The sequence below is a fragment of the Acanthaster planci genome, linkage group LG09, assembly GCF_054643075.1.
Source record: "Acanthaster planci isolate LZ-2023a linkage group LG09, COTS_SCS, whole genome shotgun sequence".
Lineage (NCBI taxonomy): Eukaryota > Metazoa > Echinodermata > Asteroidea > Valvatida > Acanthasteridae > Acanthaster > Acanthaster planci.
This window is the reverse complement of record NC_141785.1, coordinates 5,821,813-5,842,783: the sequence shown is the minus strand read 5'-3', so window position 1 is coordinate 5,842,783 and position 20,971 is coordinate 5,821,813. Positions and strand designations below refer to the sequence as shown.

The window sequence follows — 20,971 nt, the reverse complement described above, 5'->3', positions numbered from 1 at the left end:
CATTCCATCACCCTTTGCATGATATGCTTATCCAGTGTCCCCTTGTTGGGATATTGGTCTGGTCATAAGACGTAAGCTAGGTTCTCTAGATGCTTTCCGGTCCTTCCTTTGAACCCTAAATAATACCTGCCTAACACACACCTGTGTCAGGTTGGCCTTTCTCTTGAAAATGGTTACGTTTTGAGGAGGCAGCAATTACAGGCTCTCCCCATTGCCAAAGGCCGTCGATGTTGGGAGCTGAATGGTGTTCACCTCATTCCCTTCAGTCGGCTTCCTGACGAAAGATCAGACTCCCTCACCTGATCCGTCCAATATCCTTACACTCCCCGCCTCGTTACATCCTGGAGACGATGCAAATAAACTTGGGGGCCTGTTCATGTCCTGAAGTGGTACCTGACTAAAAGGATAGCATGAAAGGGACGATAGTAACCCCATCACTTATCACTTTCATGAGACCACACCGTCCAGCGGTGTCAGTACACTATTATCTGCTGGACGGCTTCGGCCATTAGATTTGCTAATCTAGTCTGACCGTTAAGCTCTGACAAACATAGTCAACACTACATCAGGGTTGATGACGTAAGAGCAGGATCTGCATCTTGTTCTTACTCTCGAGATGTTTCCATTGCAGAAATCTGCAAAGCGGCATGTTGGAAGTCTCCTCCTACCTCCTGCAACTTGAGGGATGTCCTGCAGAGTGACATCGCAGATGGCAGGACAATTCTACTGTCTGCAGTGCAGAGGTCAAAGGGACCTTCGAAAAACGGACGACAAGTCATTATGGAGTTCCATTTCTTACATTTTTAGTACATTCCCCTTTGTTTATATGTAAAAGTGTATTTTCGACATTAGATGTGTCATTGCCAACCCCCACCTAGACCAGTGCTACTCTTCATATGTAGTGACTGTTTGGGTAGGTAGAGTGCCGTAGACTCCTTCCCACATTAAGTGTTGGTCGGGTCTACTGGAGAATACCTACCCAAACAGTCCTCTCCAGCCTGTTGTCCCCACTCTGGCTCCAACCTTTTCAAGTCGCTTTCAAGAAGGACAATCACGGCAGTGAGGCCACGCTGCATTGTGGGAGGTCAGGGTGCACCACGGGGGATCAAATCTTTTCAGCGAATGAATAATACGCGCATTGGAAATTTACATATGTAGTGACTGTTTTGGTAGGTATTCTCTAGTAGACCCAACCCACACTTGATGTGGGGAAGGACTTTCCAATTAATGTCAGGTAAAATAAAAGGAATTCTCTTCAATGCTACAGGAACCAAACTCTACTGTGACGAGTGAGCTGAAAGAGTGGAGATGAAGAGACAAAAGTTTGATACAAGGTCAGTTGTCAACAAAAACCCCCGTTTTACTAGTACTTCCTCGATTCCCAAGTAGGTAAATTTTTTACTGTCCCATTAATGGCTGGTTATAGTAAAAGGAATTCATTTTTATTTCTACAGGAACCACATTCTACTATGACGAGTGAGCTGAAACAGTGGAGATGAAGAAAATGAAAGTTTGGTATAAGGTAAATTGTCAAAAACCTTGTTTTACAAATTCTTCTTGATTCCCAAGTGAGTACATTTCTTTCTAATTAATGTCTGATGAAGTAAAAGGAATTCTTTTCATTTCTACAGGAGCCACACTCTACTATGACGAGCGAGCTGAAACAGTGGAGATGAAGATCTGAACGGTTGGTACAAGGTAAATTATCACCAAAAACCCTGTTTTAAAGACACATTTCAACCCTCACACCATTTGGTATCCTTTGACTCTTCCAATTTTTCAGTGTTTGATTAATTTTTCTTGATTTTGTTTCAGCAACTGCTCAGAAGGTGTGACCATCCAAGTAGAGGCCGGGGGACAAGATTGCATGTTCACTAAGGTGAGGTAACCATTTCTTACAGGCGTGAACATGCACAAGGCCCCCGGATCGCAGGATTCATCTGACTTGGACAAGGGCATTGTTGCCGAAAATGGTACAACAGGAGGACGGGTCATCACAAGTAGAGGCCGGGGAATTCACGACTTGCATGTTCAGAAGGTGAGGTAACCATTTCTTACAGGCGTGAACATGCACAAGAACCCCGGATCATAGCAACCAGGCTTGGTAAAGTAACACTTCATTTTCATATCCAAGCAAACTTGACACACTCCAACGGTTCAAGTTTGCTTCTGAACCATTCAGGGAAATTGTCTTGAAATCTCTTTTTGAGTATTTTTCCAAAGTTTGTTGCTAGTTTGACACCTTTACTCAACGGGAAAAATTTTTAAAAATGGTAGATTCTTTGGTTCATGTAAATAGATTTTGAAAACTTTGTGTGGAATTGGAAACTTTGGAATTTTCTGAAGTTGATCAAGGTTAATTGTTAGAGAAATGGATCACTTTCAAGTCAGTTTAATATTTTCCCAGAATGGTTCAGCTGCATGTTGTGATTGTGCGGGGTGGTGGTCTCTCACAGGTCATCGGCTCAAATTGAGCATATTTCCTAAAAGTCCAATTCTATAAGGACTATGGGATCAGCTATATCCCGATGTCCTCAAGACGGGTGATGGGATCTTCTATATCCCTATATCCCCAACGCAAGACCAGCAGGACTATGGGATCTGCTATATCCCTTTGTCCATCCGGGGGCGGATCTTGGGTGCCAATCAAAGGGGGGACAACTATAACTCAGCTCCTTGGGGAGCTTGCATATTAATATTTATCTGACGCATCATATGCCACAATTTTCTCTTTCAGAGCAAAGCAATACGTCGATTGTCATGACAACGGCATCAAACATCTCAATGGGGTATGAAAATGAATCAAACCGTGATGGTCAACTAGTAAAAATTAAGAGTACCGTAAGGTTAGGGAACTTGCCCCTGGATCCGTCCCTGCTGCAAGGCTCCACAGCGGTCATCTGTAGGGCTTAGGTAACTCCCCTTCAGGGACTTTTTTCTTAGTAGTGAAACCTGAAAGTTTCACTATAGGATTTTTTTCCTTTAGTCTCGGTCGGATCTGTTATATCCCTCTGAGAAGTGCAGAGACTATGGGATCTCCTATATCCCGATGTCGTTAGGGCTTAGGTGGGTGCGGAGATCGATATGAAATTGGAACTCGCTCCAGTTGGAGTCCTGGGGGGTTTCAATGCGAGTTGTGCGGAAGGGGCTAGGCAATTCGTGAGTCTAGCCCTACCAACGTTTCTGCTAGCCAAAAAAGATGCAGGTAGTTGTGTCCCTCGCGTTGAGGGCCGCGGACCTTTTCCATAGGGGCGTGGCCCTGTTATCATTGGGGTTAGCAAGACGCTGGTACGTCCTCTCACCTTCCCGGGGGTGAGGGGGCGCGCGTGAGTAGGCAAGGGCACTCTCCTTCGGGAGGGCGGACCGGACAGTGGCAGATGGTGCCCCTGCGGCCACAGGGTAGTACCAGTCTGTCCAGCGATGGGCCCGCTAATTGCCGAAAGCGTGCGGGGCTGGTATCCTGGGACCTTCACGTGGTGGCCCTGTTTTCACTAACCTTACCAGGATATTCACTTCACTGCAGCTTCAAAGGTGAGCATAGGACTAGCCCTATTCAACAGTTTTATCACATAAAGACAAAAATATATTAATCATTTCCAAGTCCATCCCAGAGTATGAATAGAAAGTCAGCCATGTGAAATCACTATTTGTCACCCAACAACCCTGCTGAATGCTGACTGAAAAGTTCACAACTTACTCAAATGTTTAACCCTAACAGTCCCAAATCCTCCAATTTCAATATGATTTTACACATAACCTGGGGGTTAGGGTTAAAATATCAGCATATCTAGAAAGAACCTAAGAGAAGACCTAAAGAAAGGGAATGCGTGAAGAATTTTCTGCGGTCAAAGTTTAGCAATAAAATTTGTTGAATTGAAATATTTTCCTTTTGTTTCTTTTTCTTTGTCTTTTCCCTATGGCAAGTAATGAAGAACTCTGAAGTGATACACAGGGACCTGTCTGATGTGATGATCGAATCCCCTGTTTACATATCGGTAAATTATGTTGCCATCAAGTACTGCAACTATATCACAGAAATGACAGATGTACTGGTGCTGTCTTATTCTCTCAACCCCCAATAATTATGCCACCTAGGCTCCTACACCCCCCCATTTTGCTCACTGTGGACTCAATTTTACCTTGAAGTTTGCACATATGTTCCCCGCCATTCTTTGAAACTCAAAGTATTTAATCATTGTGTACCCTGAACTATTTACACTTTTTTATGGGGCAAGCAATTGTCTGAAAAGGCAACAGATAAAGATCCAAATCTACATCCCTTCAAACTAAGCTCTGGATCAGAAGCCAGATCACTTAGACAGGTGCATTTCTTCCCCGGTCGTGTAAGATTTTCTTTTGATCATTTTTGGAAGGTGGCTGTTTATAATGAAGATGGCTGAAGACCGTCGACTGTGAGTCTATCTTTTGGGTGAGGCACCTGGAGGCCAGATACATATACTGACTGATGAGGTCCGTCATCGCCATGGTAACACCGAGACAACGGCTTCCAGAGTGGATTCAGTGGTATGTATATTTTTTTAATATAAAAGGAGTTTTAGGAAGAGTGAAAAAAGTAAACTTGCTTCTCAACCTCCTTGATTTCTTTTGTCCTCAGTGCTTGCCTTTTTTTTTGGGGGGGGGTTAAATTATGGAGGCACTTGGACATTTTTCTGGCAACCTGTGCTAGATGGAGTCTCTTCATTCTGGGATAAAATTGTCGTGGCCCAAAAAGCTGCCTTCATTTAAAAGGAAAAAAGGGGAACAAGAAAGTTTTTAATATGTTGCAAGAGTTTAGAGCCTGTTTAAATCGAAAAGTAACTTGTAATATAATTGTAAATTGCTGTAGTGAATTGTTCTTTTTTTTTCTTGGTATTTTGTCAGTTCAGGGGTGCCAACCAAAGAAAGGGCATGGATGCTGTGGAGTGGGTGGAGCATATGCTGGATGATGAACACGTTCACTGATGACATCTCCATGGCAACACACATGAAGTAAAGACACCGACTTTGAGGTACACAAGGCAGCTTGATTGGACTGTCAAAAATGCTGCTCAAAGTGCTATTTCAAGATTTGATTGGAGGTTGGCAACTTTGGTCGTTAAAAACTCTTCTCTACAACTGAATGGTCTCCACATGGGTCTCCAGAATTGCATACTTTCCTCTGTCTGTTTAAATACCAGGTTCAATGCACTTGTATATTTTATTCCCAAAGTTGAATTTGTAACCATGTTCTAGATTCTTGAAAACATTGCTTTGACCTTGAAACTTGCATCTTTTAGGCATTTCTGCACATCTAAAAAATCATGCCAAACAAGACAGGAAAAAAATGGCCTCTCCCTAAAAAAAGCAGTTTGAAACCGTCAAAGTCATGATGTGGCAGTAGTTCTGTGGAACTCATTCTTAACAAATTACACTCTGAATTTCTCTGCAGTTTCAAAATGATGTAAGCTAGGAAAAGTAGTTGTGAGAATTTAATGATTATTCCCTGTGATTGTTAATTAAGCGGCATAATTCATTAGATTTCAAAGTGATGGGTATCAACAATACTCTTATATCATCAAACTATCCTGTAAAAGTCAAGATGTTTTCAGCATAAAACGTCCCTGCAGCAATTGTAATTGATACGGTAATCTTGTGACAAAACGACTATTCTACTGTTTACCCTTTTATTTACTTTTAGCACACGCTTTGGTGAAGACCAAAATTTAGACCAAAGTTGCTTCATATGAACCAGTTTTAGTGGAAGTTTTAAACAATTTCAGTTCTCTCCATTTATGCCTTGTCCGTATCATTTTCAAGCACTGAATATTTGTAATGTGTGAGTTTAATAATGCTGCATTGCAGCATTAGAGCGATGCTTATTTTCATAACAAAATTGAAAGACTAAATCTGTAGAATGAGTGGCAAAAAACAAGTTTCTATTTCCAAAAAACGAATTTGCATTTCCAATTCTATGCCATTCCTGGATTGGATTGAGTTGAAAATGACTGTTATGGACGAATAATTTTTTTTGAATGGTCTGAAAGTGAAATCAATATTTTGGGCAAGTGACCCAACTTTGTTATAACTAAAGCAATCTCTTCAGTGAAAGAAGTGCATAAGCCTATGCTAAGTTGGAAAAGGCCAGCATGCAATACTTGAGCATGTGCGTCATTTTGATGCTACAAACGCTTTGCAAAGTAGTCAAGCCAAAGTAAAGCTCTTGTGTTAAAAGTTTCTTAGCAGTTTTATGGACGCATAATCTGTACGTAGTTTAATAAGACAGGAAACCTCTTGCAGGACGATGAGTGAGCTTATGTTACTGGAATCTTTTCCCTTTGCTGAAGTGTTAAAAGTTGATGATGAATGTTTATTTTATATTATTTAATTCGTAATTTTTTGTCATGTTTAATTTGAAGTACCCAGTTTAATGGCGTCAAGTGCAGTTAATAAATTCTCAGCGATGTCTTTTACTCACAATATCAATTTGTTACGTTTTCTTTTCTTACCGTGTCTCTCGGTTTTTAGTGGGCTTACTGCAAACTGTTTTTTATCCCTTGGGAATGAATCTACCACGAATTTTCCTAGTGCTATATTGCGGCCTTAAATTTCTGTAAGCTGAGGCTGGGGTAATTTTATATGTAGGGGCTGGTTGCAGAGTAAAATGATTTTTGCTTGGATACCAATTGAGGCTTCTTGGAACTGGGCCAATATGTGACCTGTTACAACAAAATAAGAGTGAAGTCGCATCTCGCTCTTTCCTATTTGAGGGTTTCAAAGTCGTAATGAAGCAGAAGTTATTTTTGACGTTTTGTAATATTTGGAAAGAGTAACCCTTCTATTATAATTCCAAATATTTCACAGGAACATATATTTAACGTCATTTTCTCACCATTTTTGACAGTAGCATAATTCGTACCTATAGTATGAAATAGTATGCCGCGAACAAAGATACAAAGCTAGGAGAAAAGAATAAGTTATAGTTTTACCCTATGTGTTCCATGGATACCGCTAGAAATTTCTTTTTCTGCTGAATTAAAAAAACCAATATCTGAATTTTTCAAAATTCTGATTTTACGCTCATTTTTTGGTGACAGGTCACATATAAATTCTAGCTTCTATGTGTAATAATAGTTTCTAATCCATGCCATCCTCCGACTGTGATCGCGTCTAATGTGAAATTCTGTGCATACTTCAAATGTTTTCAGTCTAATTTTAGACGGAAAAGTGGCCGAGCGCCCTCTGTTGCACGGGGCTTGGCGGTGGTCTTCGAACTTTGTACCAAGTTTTTAGTCGGGCATCCTTATGTCGTCTGCAGCAATCACACGTCCATTTTGAACTGCTGCAAGATATAATGACGACAGGGAGCCAATCCTCAAACAGCGTTAGTTTTCAGCGAAGTCTCTGAGCGGTGAAAAAGCCTTCATTTCCACCATGAAGTCAGTTTTTATTGTAATTATTGTGGCCATAATCGCGTACTTTCTGTTCAGGCCTACGACATTCACCGTGCAAAATGACATTTTCGTGTATAAATTGCCGGAAGACGTGTATGAATTTATGTCGGATCTCAAGAGGACAATCGAGAAACACTCAATTGGGTGAGTTCGTCTGTTTAATTTTATTATAGGAGCGCGTCAGAAGGGACAGTGTTCATTCCTCAAAATTTGGCAATCATTACTTTGAGAACACTTCTGTTCTTTGTTTCACTCAATTTTCAGCTCTGTTCAGTTTGTAAGCCTTGTTCTTCAGCGCTTTGGAGCCTCAATCAGTCAACCACTTTATGTTAACATGGTTAAGTCATTTTGTGAAGTTCTTAAAAAAAAGTATAATTTTTGCCTTTGGCAGTTGAAGAGAAGGGTAGTTCTCTGATATTTCGAGTGGTGAATACTAGGCCTAATACTAATAGAAAAGATTTGAAAATGCCAGAAGTTCGACATTCTGGAAATCAGGGAAAACATAAACTCATGTCTTTTCTTCTGTTCTGTACATCCTGTATCTTCAGAGGGAAATGTACCTTGATGAAACAACGAACAAGGAAGGATGGTATGAGAGAAAAGTTGTATCTGGTGGAGAAGGCGGTAGCACTGTTTTGGGATTATGAACTTCCACTTAACATGGAAATACGCTTGACATTGACAAAGTGAGTTTTTAATGCCGAACAAGTTGTATCTCAGTCATTCTACAATGCATGCAGTCAAACCTCATTAATAAGAGGTCCTTTGGACTTGGACAAATTACCTTGTTATAACAGGAACTTTGTAATTATTAAAAACGATGAAAAACAAGAAAGATTGGGCTTAAAAATTGCCTTGTTATAAGCATAATCTTACATGTATATAAACCATGCTCTTTTTAATGAGGTTTGACTGTTAAGGGGAGATTTAATTTTTAAGTCTGGTGCATGGATCCGCTGATCTTTGTGATTCCGAACTGGAAAGAAAAACAAAAGTTTTATTTTGAGAAGTCCTGGATCCACCGACCAACAATTTACCAATATTGATGTAAAAAAAAAAAATTGCTCTGCTGTCCGACTGACGGCAAACCTCCGATTTCAGTTTTGTGAGGTTTGGGTTTTTTTTGGCCTCAAACTGTTCTTAAAAAATCCAAGCACCAACTTATCAAAAATGCTCACCTTACCAAACTACTCCCTGAAAATTGTATCCACCCATATGTTTGTTTAAAAGATTTAGTGCAAAGAAACTTACACTTAAAGCTTATAATTGCTCAGTGTGAAATGTGACAAAATCCAAAAGTAGTGATTTTCCCGGCCAGTTTTGGAAAATGTGTACATGTAAGTGAATTAGTAATCGAAGCATTTGCTTTCAAGGAAAATAGAACGAACCTTCAACCCCCCGTTTCTATTTAACAAAGACAAATTCGTATAGAGTCAGCTTTCAATTTCCTGATATTGCACCGGTTTAGTATATTGACATTCCTTTTTTGTGCAAAATCGAATGCACCTCTGCAATCCTACTGTACCTTCATTTTAACTTGAACTCAATCTATTTCGCAAAATGTGCAGGCAAGTTCGCACTAAGTGTTACTTAAGGTATGTGTGGTCAAGAATTGAAATTGTCTGTGTGCCAACAGAAGTTATATTCTTTAGAATTGTTTAGTTGAATGGTTAAATGTTTGAATATTCATGGCTGAAATAGACCATTCATGTTGTCTATGGAAACATACCGACTATTGTACGATTCCTATACAAACACCGACGCTGAGGTAACTTTTTCTGATTGTGCTACGTTTTTGCCACAATCACATAAAAGTTCACACATGGCCTTCTGGCAATGGCTGAACAAGAAGATGCAGAAAAATCACAGACTCTAATTAGTGTACAGTTTGATAACAAACACTACAAGTATAAACCTTCATGAAAAACATTACATTCATTATAAAAGTGGTGTCATGATTTCTGTTACCCTCAGTATTCCAATCAAATTAAATGCACATTTTTAAGGTTTACGATAAAAGACAGACTTTCGGTGAATAAGATTACACATTGGTTACAATTGGCAACGAATACATCAAATTGAAACCCCAATCATTTATTTGTAACCTCTTTAATGCAACGTAACGCACACTCATTTATTTGAAAGATGAAAAACTAAGTGGAATGCTCATATTGCAAAAATGAAACCAGCTTTTAAGTCATTTTCAAACTCCACGCCAAATTGAATTTTGATTTTACAAATTAAACAGGGCATTTTCCAAAATTGGCCAGGAAAACCCATATTAATTTCTACTAGTATTTCCTTCAGATTTAGTGAACAAAAAGTAATGTGTGTGCAACTGATGGATTTAGTCACACACAGAAGTATGCTGAGAGAAGTCCGACTTTTGTAGAATTAATACAGAAACCAATTTGTCTCTTAACAGTCTATAATCCTCCTGAGGCTGTCAGTTTGGTATAGAGTTTACTCTATTTCATAATTGGCTGTGATTGTCTTATGCCCATATGTAGCCTCCATCACGAGATTAATAAACTGCAGGTTTTTTTGGTAAAGCTCTTTGCTCATGCCCGTGTATAAATCTACTCACTTTTCCAGACCAAGTGAAGAGCTGCGATACAACTTCAACTTCGCTCGTGGTTATCTGCTTAAAGTTAGCAGCAGAATCACCTTTGAAAGGCGTGAGGGTAGGGTACTGCCCGGGACGTTCTTGACGGAGAATCTTACAGTCACATGCCCCTGGCTGGCACAGGCTGTTGTTTCCAAGAGTCTTGAAGAGTCGCACAAGGACACCTTGATCAGCTTGAGGAATGGGTTGGAGGGGATGCCGTTACCCAAGGACAAGACAAACAAGATGAGGGAAGAGATGGAAGACAGACAGGAAGAAAGGAAGATGAGAACTGAGAAGAATAAAGAGGAGGGAACATCTGACAAGAAGGACAAACCGAGGAAGAAAGATGAAGCAAAGAAGCCATCAGATGGACAAGAGAAAAATATATCAAAGAAAGAGAAACGGGCAACTGCTGATAAGGATAAGGAGAAGCCACAAAGTGAAGACGCAAAGCAAAAGACAGTGGAAAAGGGAAAGATGAAAGATTCTCAAGCAGAGAAGCAAGCACCTACAGGCAAGCAGCCGACTGCAGATAAGAAAGCAGAGCGGGGAACATCCCAGGATGCAAAGGAAAAACCCAAACAAGCAAAGAAGGATGAAAAGGTGAAGACTACTGAGACGAGGAAGGAGGAACGCCAAGCTGAGAATGTCAAAAGAGAGGAGGATGGTGCGAAGGAGATAAAAGATGCTGAAGAGGCAAAGAGAGAAAGAAAAATTGAACGCAATGAGCAGGTTACGAAGAAGACCTCCGATAGTGGAAAGGAGGGTGCAATGGGAGAGAAGTCAGTGGAATCAGAAAACAGGAAAGCGCCAAAGGAGGAGAGAGAGAAGATTGTAAACTCAGGAAAATCTGAGCAGAAGCAAAAAGCAAAGACTGGAGGTTAAAGGTCAGGGATCAGTGTCCAAGTGGAAAATTGAACTTAGTGCTATAAAAGAATGCCTTTTTTGAAAGATTCATTCGTAACTAGCAAATAAAAGGTAATTTGGATAATACAAAAATAGCTAAACATGCACATTGTGTACCACTGTGAACACAAGTTCTGAAATTGATGCATGACTTGCAATAAATTTTTAAAATGAAACTTCATTGGAACCAGTGAGGCAGATCAGTTGAAACAAGCCTGTTATAGGATAGTGCTTTCCGACTTGTTCTCGTTCAGGCAAATTAACAAACAAGGAAAGAAATATAAAAATATTGTAAATTGTAACAATCGATGCCCAGTATTTCACTATATTTAACGATGCAATTACTTATGTGTGAATTGAAAAATAATTTATTAATTCAATGAGTGATTTTTGAAAAAATGTCTGAGAGGCTTTGAAGATCTTCTTTATAAGCAGTATTGCTCAATATAGATTTGTTTTTTATAGCAATCTGATACAGATGCTGTTAGCCTCTTTTAATTTGTATTCAACTGCAAATGGTATTCTAGAGGATCAGTGAGTTTTTCAATCATTTGGAATTCTTGCAATTGGAAATGCATCTCCACTGCTGATCATATAAAACAAGCAAGCAATGCTGTCATTTTGCATGGCCCTCTGGATGCCGATTATCACAACTCATTATTCTGTTATTTCACACGCTCTGTTAAGCATACAACAATATAGAATGTACCACCATTATCTGGGGAGTAGCTTGCAATGGACTTACATCCCTCTCCAGGGGCATTAGAAATATCAACAGTCACTTTATGCTACCAAAACAGGATATTCATTCTGGTCTGGTGGGCCACATTGCCTTGTGATAGATTTTACTTACTATGGTGACACTTTGGTGCTCCACAAGTGCTCTTGAGGTGCAAGCTTTTTACTTTGAGCACGAGGTATACATGTACATGTAGCTCAACAAATACTCCGTTGCTTTTTAACAGCACGCATGTGCAATTCAGTTACACTCAAACCACCCTAGTCGGCCTATTCGTTGAAATTGTGTACAGTTATTTTCATGTGAATGTTCCCTCTGTAATGAGAAATAAAATTGACTGTTGATTACCAGTGGTTCAACCATATTCTTAGGCCTGGCCCCAAATGGTTGACATCGTTTGGGCAGTGTTAGTTGAGCTACAGTTATGTCGTTGCTTGAACCTTGCCCTCTTGTGACTCGGTCAATCATTGTGCTTTAAAGAAGTCACATCAGTGATTTAGATCTGTTAACAATTAGCATTGGTTATTTATATGGGCAACACTTCAGTTGTCTTGGAGGATTAGAAATAAGGACATTCTAGGAATGTTAAACATGTACATGTAATTAGAACAAATAAGCATAGATTTCCTTGTTGAATTCATAGTGTGCTTAGTGTATTTTTAGTAAGACAAAGTATTTTCAGTGATTGAGAACAAATTCTATTGTAATTTATAGTGTTTCATAGTACTTTATAAAGCGATGAAATGAGACTTGGAATTAATCATGTCATCATTGCTGAGAAATTTTTTAAGTTTTAAATGTTTATGAATCATGGAAATGTATGTTTAAATTATTTTACGTTTGATATCAAACCTGTTGACTGAAATTTGGTGAAAAGTTTGATGTCATTGGCATACATGTACATGTAGTCAAATTTTCGTAAATTATGCAACTTGCACCTAAGGTGTAAACATAATCATGTAATGGATATCGAGTGTGCTTGCAGTTTCTGATATGACATGACTCATTATATTTTTAAAAATAATTGCAGATATAGATCTGAGTCTGTAAAGTTTACATTACCGAGACTTATGTTTTGTGGTCCATAGTTTGCAGTGTTTGTAATTACCAGAATTACTATGCAATTGCCTGAATGAAATGTTTCATTGAAGTTTCAACAGAAATAAATACTTTAAAATGTTTTAAAAATTACCTTTGCTGAGAGAATACCCAGGCGTTGATGATGTTGAATTTGTGCCAGTTTTCAATTTGGCCAGGCATTTAGTTCTTATTAAAGCAATTTGATGTTTCAGAAAAAAGGAACTTGCATTTACCACCTCATCTGTTTCTCTTAAACTTTTAACAGCGTTCAAGGCTAACCCCTGTTCATCTTTTCCCCCTAATGCAAGACTCGGCCCATTGACATGTTTTTCTTGAACAAAGTAAAGAAAATGTTGGCAAGGGATCTGTCTTGCCTTTTGGGTAAAATTTGACGTTAAAAAATGACAAGAAATTAGTCTTAGATATTGGGTAAAATTTGAAATAAAAAATGACAAGGAATTAGTCTTAGATTTTGTGTAAAATTTGGGCATTATGAGTGAAATTTGGGTAGAAAAGATAACAAGGGGTTAGTCTTGCATTTTGAGTAAAAAAGATGACAAGGGGTTAGTCTTGCATTTTGAGTAAAAAAGATGACAAGGGGTTAGTCTTGCATTTTGGGTAGAAAAGATGACAAGGCGTTAGTCTTGCATTTTGGGTAAAAAAGATGACAAGGGGTTAGTCTTGCATTTAGAGTAAAATTTGGGTAGAAAAGATGACAAGGGGTTAGTCTTGCATTTTGGGTAGAAAAGATGACAAGGGGTTAGTCTTGCATTTTGGGTAGAAAAGATGACAAGGGGTTAGTCTTTCATTTTGGGTAGAAAAGATGACAAGGGGTTAGTCTTGCATTTAGAGTAAACTTTGGGTAGAAAAGATGACATGGGGTTAGTCTTGCATTTTGGGTAAAAAAGATGACAAGGGGTTAGTCTTGCATTTTGGGTAGAAAAGATGACAAGGGGTTAGTCTTGCATTTTGGGTAAAAAAGATGACAAGGGGTTAGTCTTTCATTTTGGGTAGAAAAGATGACAAGGGGTTAGTCTTGAATTTAGAGTAAACTTTGGGTAGAAAAGATGACATGGGGTTAGTCTTGCATTTTGGGTAAAAAAGATGACAAGGGGTTAGTCTTGCATTTTGGGTAAAATTTGGGTAGAAAAGATGACAAGGGGTTAGTCTTGCATTTTGGGTAGAAAAGATGACAAGGGGTTAGACTTGCACTTTGGGTAAAATCTGAAGAAAAATGACTAGGGGTTAGTCTTGCATTTTGGGTAAAAAAGATGACAAGGGGTTAGTCTTGCATTTTGGGTAAAATTTGGGTAGAAAAGATGACAAGGGGTTAGTCTTGCATTTTCGGTAGAAAAGATGACAAGGGGTTAGTCTTGCATTTTGAGTAAAATTTGGGTAGAAAAGATGACAAGGGGTTAGTCTTGCATTTTGGGTAGAAAAGATGACAAGGGGTTAGTCTTGCATTTAGAGTAAAATTTGGGTAGAAAAGATGACAAGGGGTTAGTCTTGCATTTTGGGTAAAAAAGATGACAAGGGGTTAGTCTTTCATTTTGGGTAGAAAAGATGACAAGGGGTTAGTCTTGCATTTTGGGTAGAAAAGATGACAAGGGGTTAGACTTGCACTTTGGGTAAAATCTGAAGAAAAATGACTAGGGGTTAGTCTTGCATTTTGGGTAAAAAAGATGACAAGGGGTTAGTCTTGCATTTAGAGTAAAATTTGGGTAGAAAAGATGACAAGGGGTTAGTCTTGCATTTTCGGTAGAAAAGATGACAAGGGGTTAGTCTTGCATTTTGAGTAAAATTTGGGTAGAAAAGATGACAAGGGGTTAGTCTTGCATTTTGGGTAGAAAAGATGACAAGGGGTTAGTCTTGCATTTTGAGTAAAAAAGATGACAAGGGGTTAGTCTTGCATTTAGAGTAAACTTTGGGTAGAAAAGATGACAAGGGGTTAGTCTTGCATTTTGGGTAAAAAAGATGACAAGGGGTTAGTCTTGCATATTCGGTAGAAAAGATGACAAGGGGTTAGTCTTGCATTTTGAGTAAAATTTGGGTAGAAAAGATGACAAGGGGTTAGACTAGCATTTTGGGTAAAATCTGACGAAAAATGACAAGGGGTTAGTCTTGCATTTTGGGTAAAAAAGATGACAAGGGGTTAGTCTTGCATTTTGGGTAGAAAAGATGACAAGGGGTTAGTCTAGCATTTAGAGTAAAATTTGGGTAGAAAAGATGACAAGGGGTTAGTCTTGCATTTTGGGTAGAAAAGATGACAAGGGGTTAGTCTTGCATTTTGGGTAGAAAAGATGACAAAAGGGTTAGTCTTGCATTTTGGGTAAAAAAGATGACATGGGGTTAGTCTTGCATTTTGGGTGAAATTTGGGTAGAAAAGATGACAAGGGGTTAGTCTTGCATTTTGGGTAGAAAAGATGACAAGGGGTTAGTCTTGCATTTTGAGTAAAAAAGATGACAAGGGGTTAGTCTTGCATTTAGAGTAAACTTTGGGTAGAAAAGATGACAAGGGGTTAGTCTTGCATTTTGGGTAAAAAAGATGACAAGGGGTTAGTCTTGCATATTCGGTAGAAAAGATGACAAGGGGTTAGTCTTGCATTTTGAGTAAAATTTGGGTAGAAAAGATGACAAGGGGTTAGACTAGCATTTTGGGTAAAATCTGACGAAAAATGACAAGGGGTTAGTCTTGCATTTTGGGTAAAAAAGATGACAAGGGGTTAGTCTTGCATTTTGGGTAGAAAAGATGACAAGGGGTTAGTCTAGCATTTAGAGTAGAATTTGGGTAGAAAAGATGACAAGGGGTTAGTCTTGCATTTTGGGTAGAAAAGATGACAAGGGGTTAGTCTTGTATTTTGGGTAGAAAAGATGACAAAAGGGTTAGTCTTGCATTTTGGGTAAAAAAGATGACATGGGGTTAGTCTTGCATTTTGGGTGAAATTTGGGTAGAAAAGATGACAAGGGGTTAGTCTTGCATTTTGGGTAGAAAAGATGACAAGGGGTTAGTCTTGCATTTTGGGTGAAATTTGGGTAGAAAAGATGACAAGGGGTTAGTTAGGAGTGAAGTTTTTTAGTTTGAACAAACAATCAGCATAAAAAGGAGAGAAGGCGTACACCTTACATTTTGAAAAAAAAAAGAGGAAACTTCCAATTATTTCATGAAAGCATGACGAAAGGCAAGCTCCTAGTGATGCTGTATTTCATAAATTTTACTGTTCCAGTATACTGTGTGATGTGATTTAGTTCCAAGTCCAACAAACCAAAGTAAGGTCTGAATCTTTGAGGACTTCATCTTAACCCACAGTCACTCTACATTTCCGCAGTTAACACAAGCAACACAAGACAACTTTATTGGAACAAATCTCCACTTCTTTCCTAGTTCCATGTTTATTGTGTCATTTACACCTTGTACACTAAGTCCCAAAGTCAATATTCTGGCTAGATGATACTGGAACCTATTCAGTCCAACTGATTTCACCTACAAAGGTCCAACTAATGAGCAGCATATTCACTTCCATACCGCAACAAAATTGAAACATTATTTCAAAGATAAAGGTCAGCATGTCTCAAGGTTCATCAAGCAGCGTCCAAAATTAAACAGGGTCATTCTATAAATTGCGGGTCCGATTTTTTTTGGTGTCCCTGTCACATCTCACATGATTTTTTCTGTAAGTTCATAACACATTTTTTGATTTCCAAGAATGACAAATCAATGCAAATTACCTGCCAAACAAGTGAAATAATTTGAAATCAATTTCCGTGATATTTCCATGTCAAATAACAAAGGTCGGGTGTAGCAGGGACACAAAAAGTCACACAGTTGGACCCTGAAATCATAGAATGACCCATAAAAAAGTTGCAATGAGTAATTTGATTAATGCAGAATTGGTGGCATATACAAGTGAGAAAACAGAAAAAAATTCTAACGATACAGAAAACTTAAAACAATATGCAATGAAAACTCTTCTCAAAACAAATGCTTCATTTGAATCTCAAAACAATCACAGAAATTCCTCTAGTTTTCTCTAGATCTCTATCCGTCCGAGCAGAAGCACCCCTCGCATCGGTTGAAAAGAGCCATATTGATCGGGAGTATTCATTTTGTTGGTAGCAACCAACAGAGCTTTTGTGGCTAAGAAAACTGTGCCCTCTTTACAGCCAGGTTGTTGTCAAATTCATCCTGACCAAATCATAAAAAGAATTGTGTTTCACGTCACAGCTGTAACAAAACATTCATTCCATTACCCACGGACACAGACTGGTCTGTCATATACATGTAACAGGTGTTTATGAACATTCATTCCATTACCCACGGACTCAGACTGGTCGGTCATATACATGTAACAGGTGTTTATGAACATTCATTCCATTACCCATGGACACAGACTGGTCGGTCATATACATGTAACAGGTGTTTATGATTCACTTGTAATTTAACTTGGGATTAATTTGACAACTCTGCCGAATCAAACTTCACAACACCGTGCCTATTCACCTCATCAACAGCACACCGATTACACACATCCAATGCACTTTGGTCCGCTTTGTTCAAAATACACCTACATGTATCCCCAACTGCAACAAAAAACACATGCCTCAATTTTAGCTGAAAGATTTGGCACTTGTTTCAGCAGTATGTATCCTTGCCGACTACACATTGCCGATAATCCAGGGCTGTTGATGAGACAAGATTTGAACTTTGTACTTCATATAAACCTGAACAAACATTTCATTTGTATTTATAGTATCAACATGCCAAAAGATAACACTTCATGAATCAACAGACACTGTAAAAATTAAATTGTAACCTTATCCAAATGCTAAATCACCACATGCTAAATCGAATATTTCCCACTGTGTTGTACGTAAACATTTGCATCGAAAACAGGGAAGCCACAGCATAGGAATGATACAAACACCTTTGCTATAACTTACTCTATGTTACACAATTTTAAAACATTACAAAAAGGTTCTAATGTACACATTAATCTGTGTATCCACATCGACATTGCACAAACAATATTTTTCCTTTTGTTCTGACTGCAATTGCACCCCTAAAAATAAATCTTACACCATTATTAAGAAAGGCTCCTTCAATTTTGGGGACTTATTCAAGGTCACTTGCGAATGGGAGTCATTTTGCCCAAACTTTATAGCACAGATGCAAACAGATTCACAAATCATGACAAAAGTAATCACAAAATTAATTTCAAACATGCCAAAAAGATCATAGCATTTTGTAATCTGCAGAATCAACACTGAATACTTGTGGAAAATCCCATACTTTACGAGAGTATTTAACAAAGAAATTTATAAATAGTTAATAAATGAAAACCACATCAGGGCTCAAGTGACTATGATGAAAGCCTCCATGGAATGGCTAATATACTCTAAAGGAGGCAATGTGCAGACAGTGTCATGTGATCAATACTGCCCACGAAGGGGGTTTCCTAATCATGAATTATTCAAAAGCGAAATCCTCACCATCTTATTTACAGTGCACGGTGAATTTAGTCCATCACTGTTCCATTCCACACATATATGGTGTACAATAGAGTTGTCATGAGCTGCAAAAATACCCCAATATACATTAGATTTACAAAAACATTACATGATACAAAGTAGTTCACATCATAGACATTACACTTGTACATACAAACACCTGTTGGTCACAACAAAGCTCAAATTTTAAAATTTACAGTGTTTGAAAAATACTGATTTTTAGCAGCCAATTTTATCCAGTTCGGTAAGCCATTTTCGGTCCATTAGGAGCAGACATGTGTACATGTGTAGATTTCCGTCTAAAAAAGTTCCCAAAAATTAATTTAAAAATCTGAGAAGAAATGTCCAAAAACAAACAGGATAATGAGAAAAAAAAAAACACCTTTTGGTTACAGCAGCTTATGTGCAAACTCACAACAACATTGCTTTTCTCATTCACCTTTTGCAACTGAAAAATAAAACTGTTTGTCCACAGTTTCTGGGAGACGTCCAAAAACAGTTGTTTGGTTTCAACATATCAAAAAGCAGCCGGCTGGAAACGTTCACATCTTTTACGAAAAAAAAACCCGCAATAAATGACAATTAGTTACATTTAGAAATATGCTGTTATTGTGCAAATGTCATCTCCCTGTTACTTAATTTATACTTTGAACACTTTTAGCATACCAAGGAAAACAACACAAAACCTACAAGAAGAAAGAAACTGAAGGACTGGCCATATTCTTCATGTAGTGCACTTCAGGATTCAGACTGTCTCTTGTAAATGAAATCACAATCTAAATTCCTTCATCCAAATCATTTCTGACTTCACAGTTGGTTTTGTTTTAGCATCCAGAGACCCCAACAGGTGTATTTTCTGACACCATCGAGTAAAAGACATTGCATTTCTTGTTGCTCTTGTATCACACCAACATGCATAGACTAAGCCCAAACACATATCATCAAGGATACAACTAAATGAAGGGCCGGCCACCAAGGACAGGAAACACCTTTCATTTGTGTCCTTTAGGCAAAGTAAAAGATGCACGTGTGGACACTGTGCGATTTATCTGACACACATTGACATCTGTTAGCATTTCAACCCTGCTTCTGTTCACTATTGGGCCCAAATTGACTTTTGTACACCAACTTCTGAATTTAGCCACATCTTGCAGCGCCATACTTTTCTTGCATCGCTTGAGGTATTATGGCAGATAAGGTTCACAAAATTTCAACGACGGGAAGGCAGATTGGTTAGTCACATGTATATGTATGCCACATTAAATAGTTTGACCAAACCTATAAATGAGGTTGCTGAAGAAAAAAAAAGCTACCTGTTTCCTTACCTAACCTACTTTGACGGTGCGACCCTTAAGTTTTTTGGGGGAAACTTCAGGAAATGTAAAATTAAAAATGTATCTGTTTTGTTTGAACATGGTTCAAAAAGGTTCCACAGACTTATTTATGCACACAACTAGCGCCCTTTAACGAACACCTCTAAGGAAGACATGTTTTCTCTGATTTCATCTGTTTAAATATGGAAGCATTCTAATCAAACACAGTGTCATTTGTCTTCAGAGCTCAACTATAACAAGCTTTAAAGGGCTTTTTCTGTTCATGCCAAGATGTGAATTCTGAGTGTAAATTGTGCCATTCAGAGAAAACAGAGAAAACGAGGGAAACCTCGCTCTGTGTCTGTAGTGGATAAACCTTTGCATGCCAAGCAACGGCAACAAACAATACCTACATGCATTGCTTGGCATGCACAGGGTTTATCCATTACAAACACAGGGCAAGGATCCCCTCGTTTTCTCTGAATGGCACAATTTACACTCAGAATTCACATCTTGGCATTAACAGAAAAAGCCCTTTTAAGCTTGTTATAGTTGAGCTCTGAAGACAAATGACACTGTGTTCGATTGAATGCTTCCATATTCATTTGAACAGATGAAATCTGAGAAAACATGTTTTCCTTAGAGGTGCTCTTTTAAAGTGTTGTTCATTTGAAACCGATGCCACCTAGCCTTGCTCGCTGCAGTAATATTTCACCTTTTAACACTCAGCTGCACACTGGAGCAGTATAAAGCACTCCACAACAAACCAGAAAAAGCCCTACTCTAATACCTACCTACCCCGTTCACAAATGCCACGTAATGGGAAGCAGAATTGGATTTCATTTAGCCCAAACGCAATAACATTATCTCCCTAGAGGTTTGAGATGGATCCCAAAAATGACTGTCAGTCAGTCACTTCAGATAATCCATCCATTGTAGCATTCAATTTAATGCTTGGATCCTGCACAAGTAAAAAAAAATACCACTTGGAGTAAGGCTGAACCAAACAGCTCAAAAACAGAGATAACCATGCTGAACCCAACAAGGTTATGCAGGATTTTAATGGTCCCTAGGGGGTTAACCATGCTGATCGAACCCAACAAGGTTATGCACGATTTCAATGGACCCTAGGGGGTTAACCATGCTGAAGCCAACAAGGTTATGCCGGATTTCAATGGTCCCTAGGGGGTTAACCATGCTGATCGAACCCAACAAGGTTATGTAGGATTTCAATGGACCCTACGGGGGTTAGCCATGCTGAAGCCAACAAGGTTATGCAGGATTTCAATGGTCCCTAGGGGGTTAACCATGCTGAAGCCAACAAGGTTATGCCGGATTTCAATGGTCCCTAGGGGGTTAACCATGCTGATCGAACCCAACAAGGTTATGT

At 38.7% G+C, this 20,971-nt stretch overlaps 1 protein-coding gene and 1 long non-coding RNA gene across 2 annotated transcripts; both read left to right on the top strand.

Moving 5' to 3' along the window:
• Positions 1-3,453: 3,453 nt before the first annotated feature.
• Positions 3,454-6,458, top strand: LOC110977026 (uncharacterized). The gene is made up of 4 exons (XR_002597903.2): positions 3,454-3,531; positions 3,925-3,995; positions 4,374-4,524; positions 4,882-6,458. It is a non-coding gene; the product is annotated as an uncharacterized LOC110977026 (long non-coding RNA).
• An 860-nt stretch (positions 6,459-7,318) lies between these two features.
• On the top strand, positions 7,319-12,985 carry LOC110976998 (uncharacterized). The gene is made up of 3 exons (XM_022230753.2): positions 7,319-7,574; positions 7,979-8,116; positions 10,026-12,985. Exons 1-3 carry the CDS (start codon positions 7,411-7,413, stop codon positions 10,921-10,923), a joined length of 1,200 nt encoding a protein of 399 aa, XP_022086445.1. The 5' UTR covers positions 7,319-7,410; the 3' UTR covers positions 10,924-12,985.
• Positions 12,986-20,971: the final 7,986 nt, after the last annotated feature.

Excerpts from the sequence above, each read along its gene's own strand:
- LOC110976998 (XM_022230753.2), top strand. The coding sequence starts at position 7,411 with ATGAAGTCAGTTTTTATTGTAATTATTGTGGCCATAATCGCGTACTTT. Across the intron at positions 7,575-7,978 it reads ATCGAGAAACACTCAATTGG|AGGGAAATGTACCTTGATGA; the intron begins GTGAGTTCGTCT and ends CTGTATCTTCAG. Across the intron at positions 8,117-10,025 it reads ATACGCTTGACATTGACAAA|ACCAAGTGAAGAGCTGCGAT; the intron begins GTGAGTTTTTAA and ends TCACTTTTCCAG.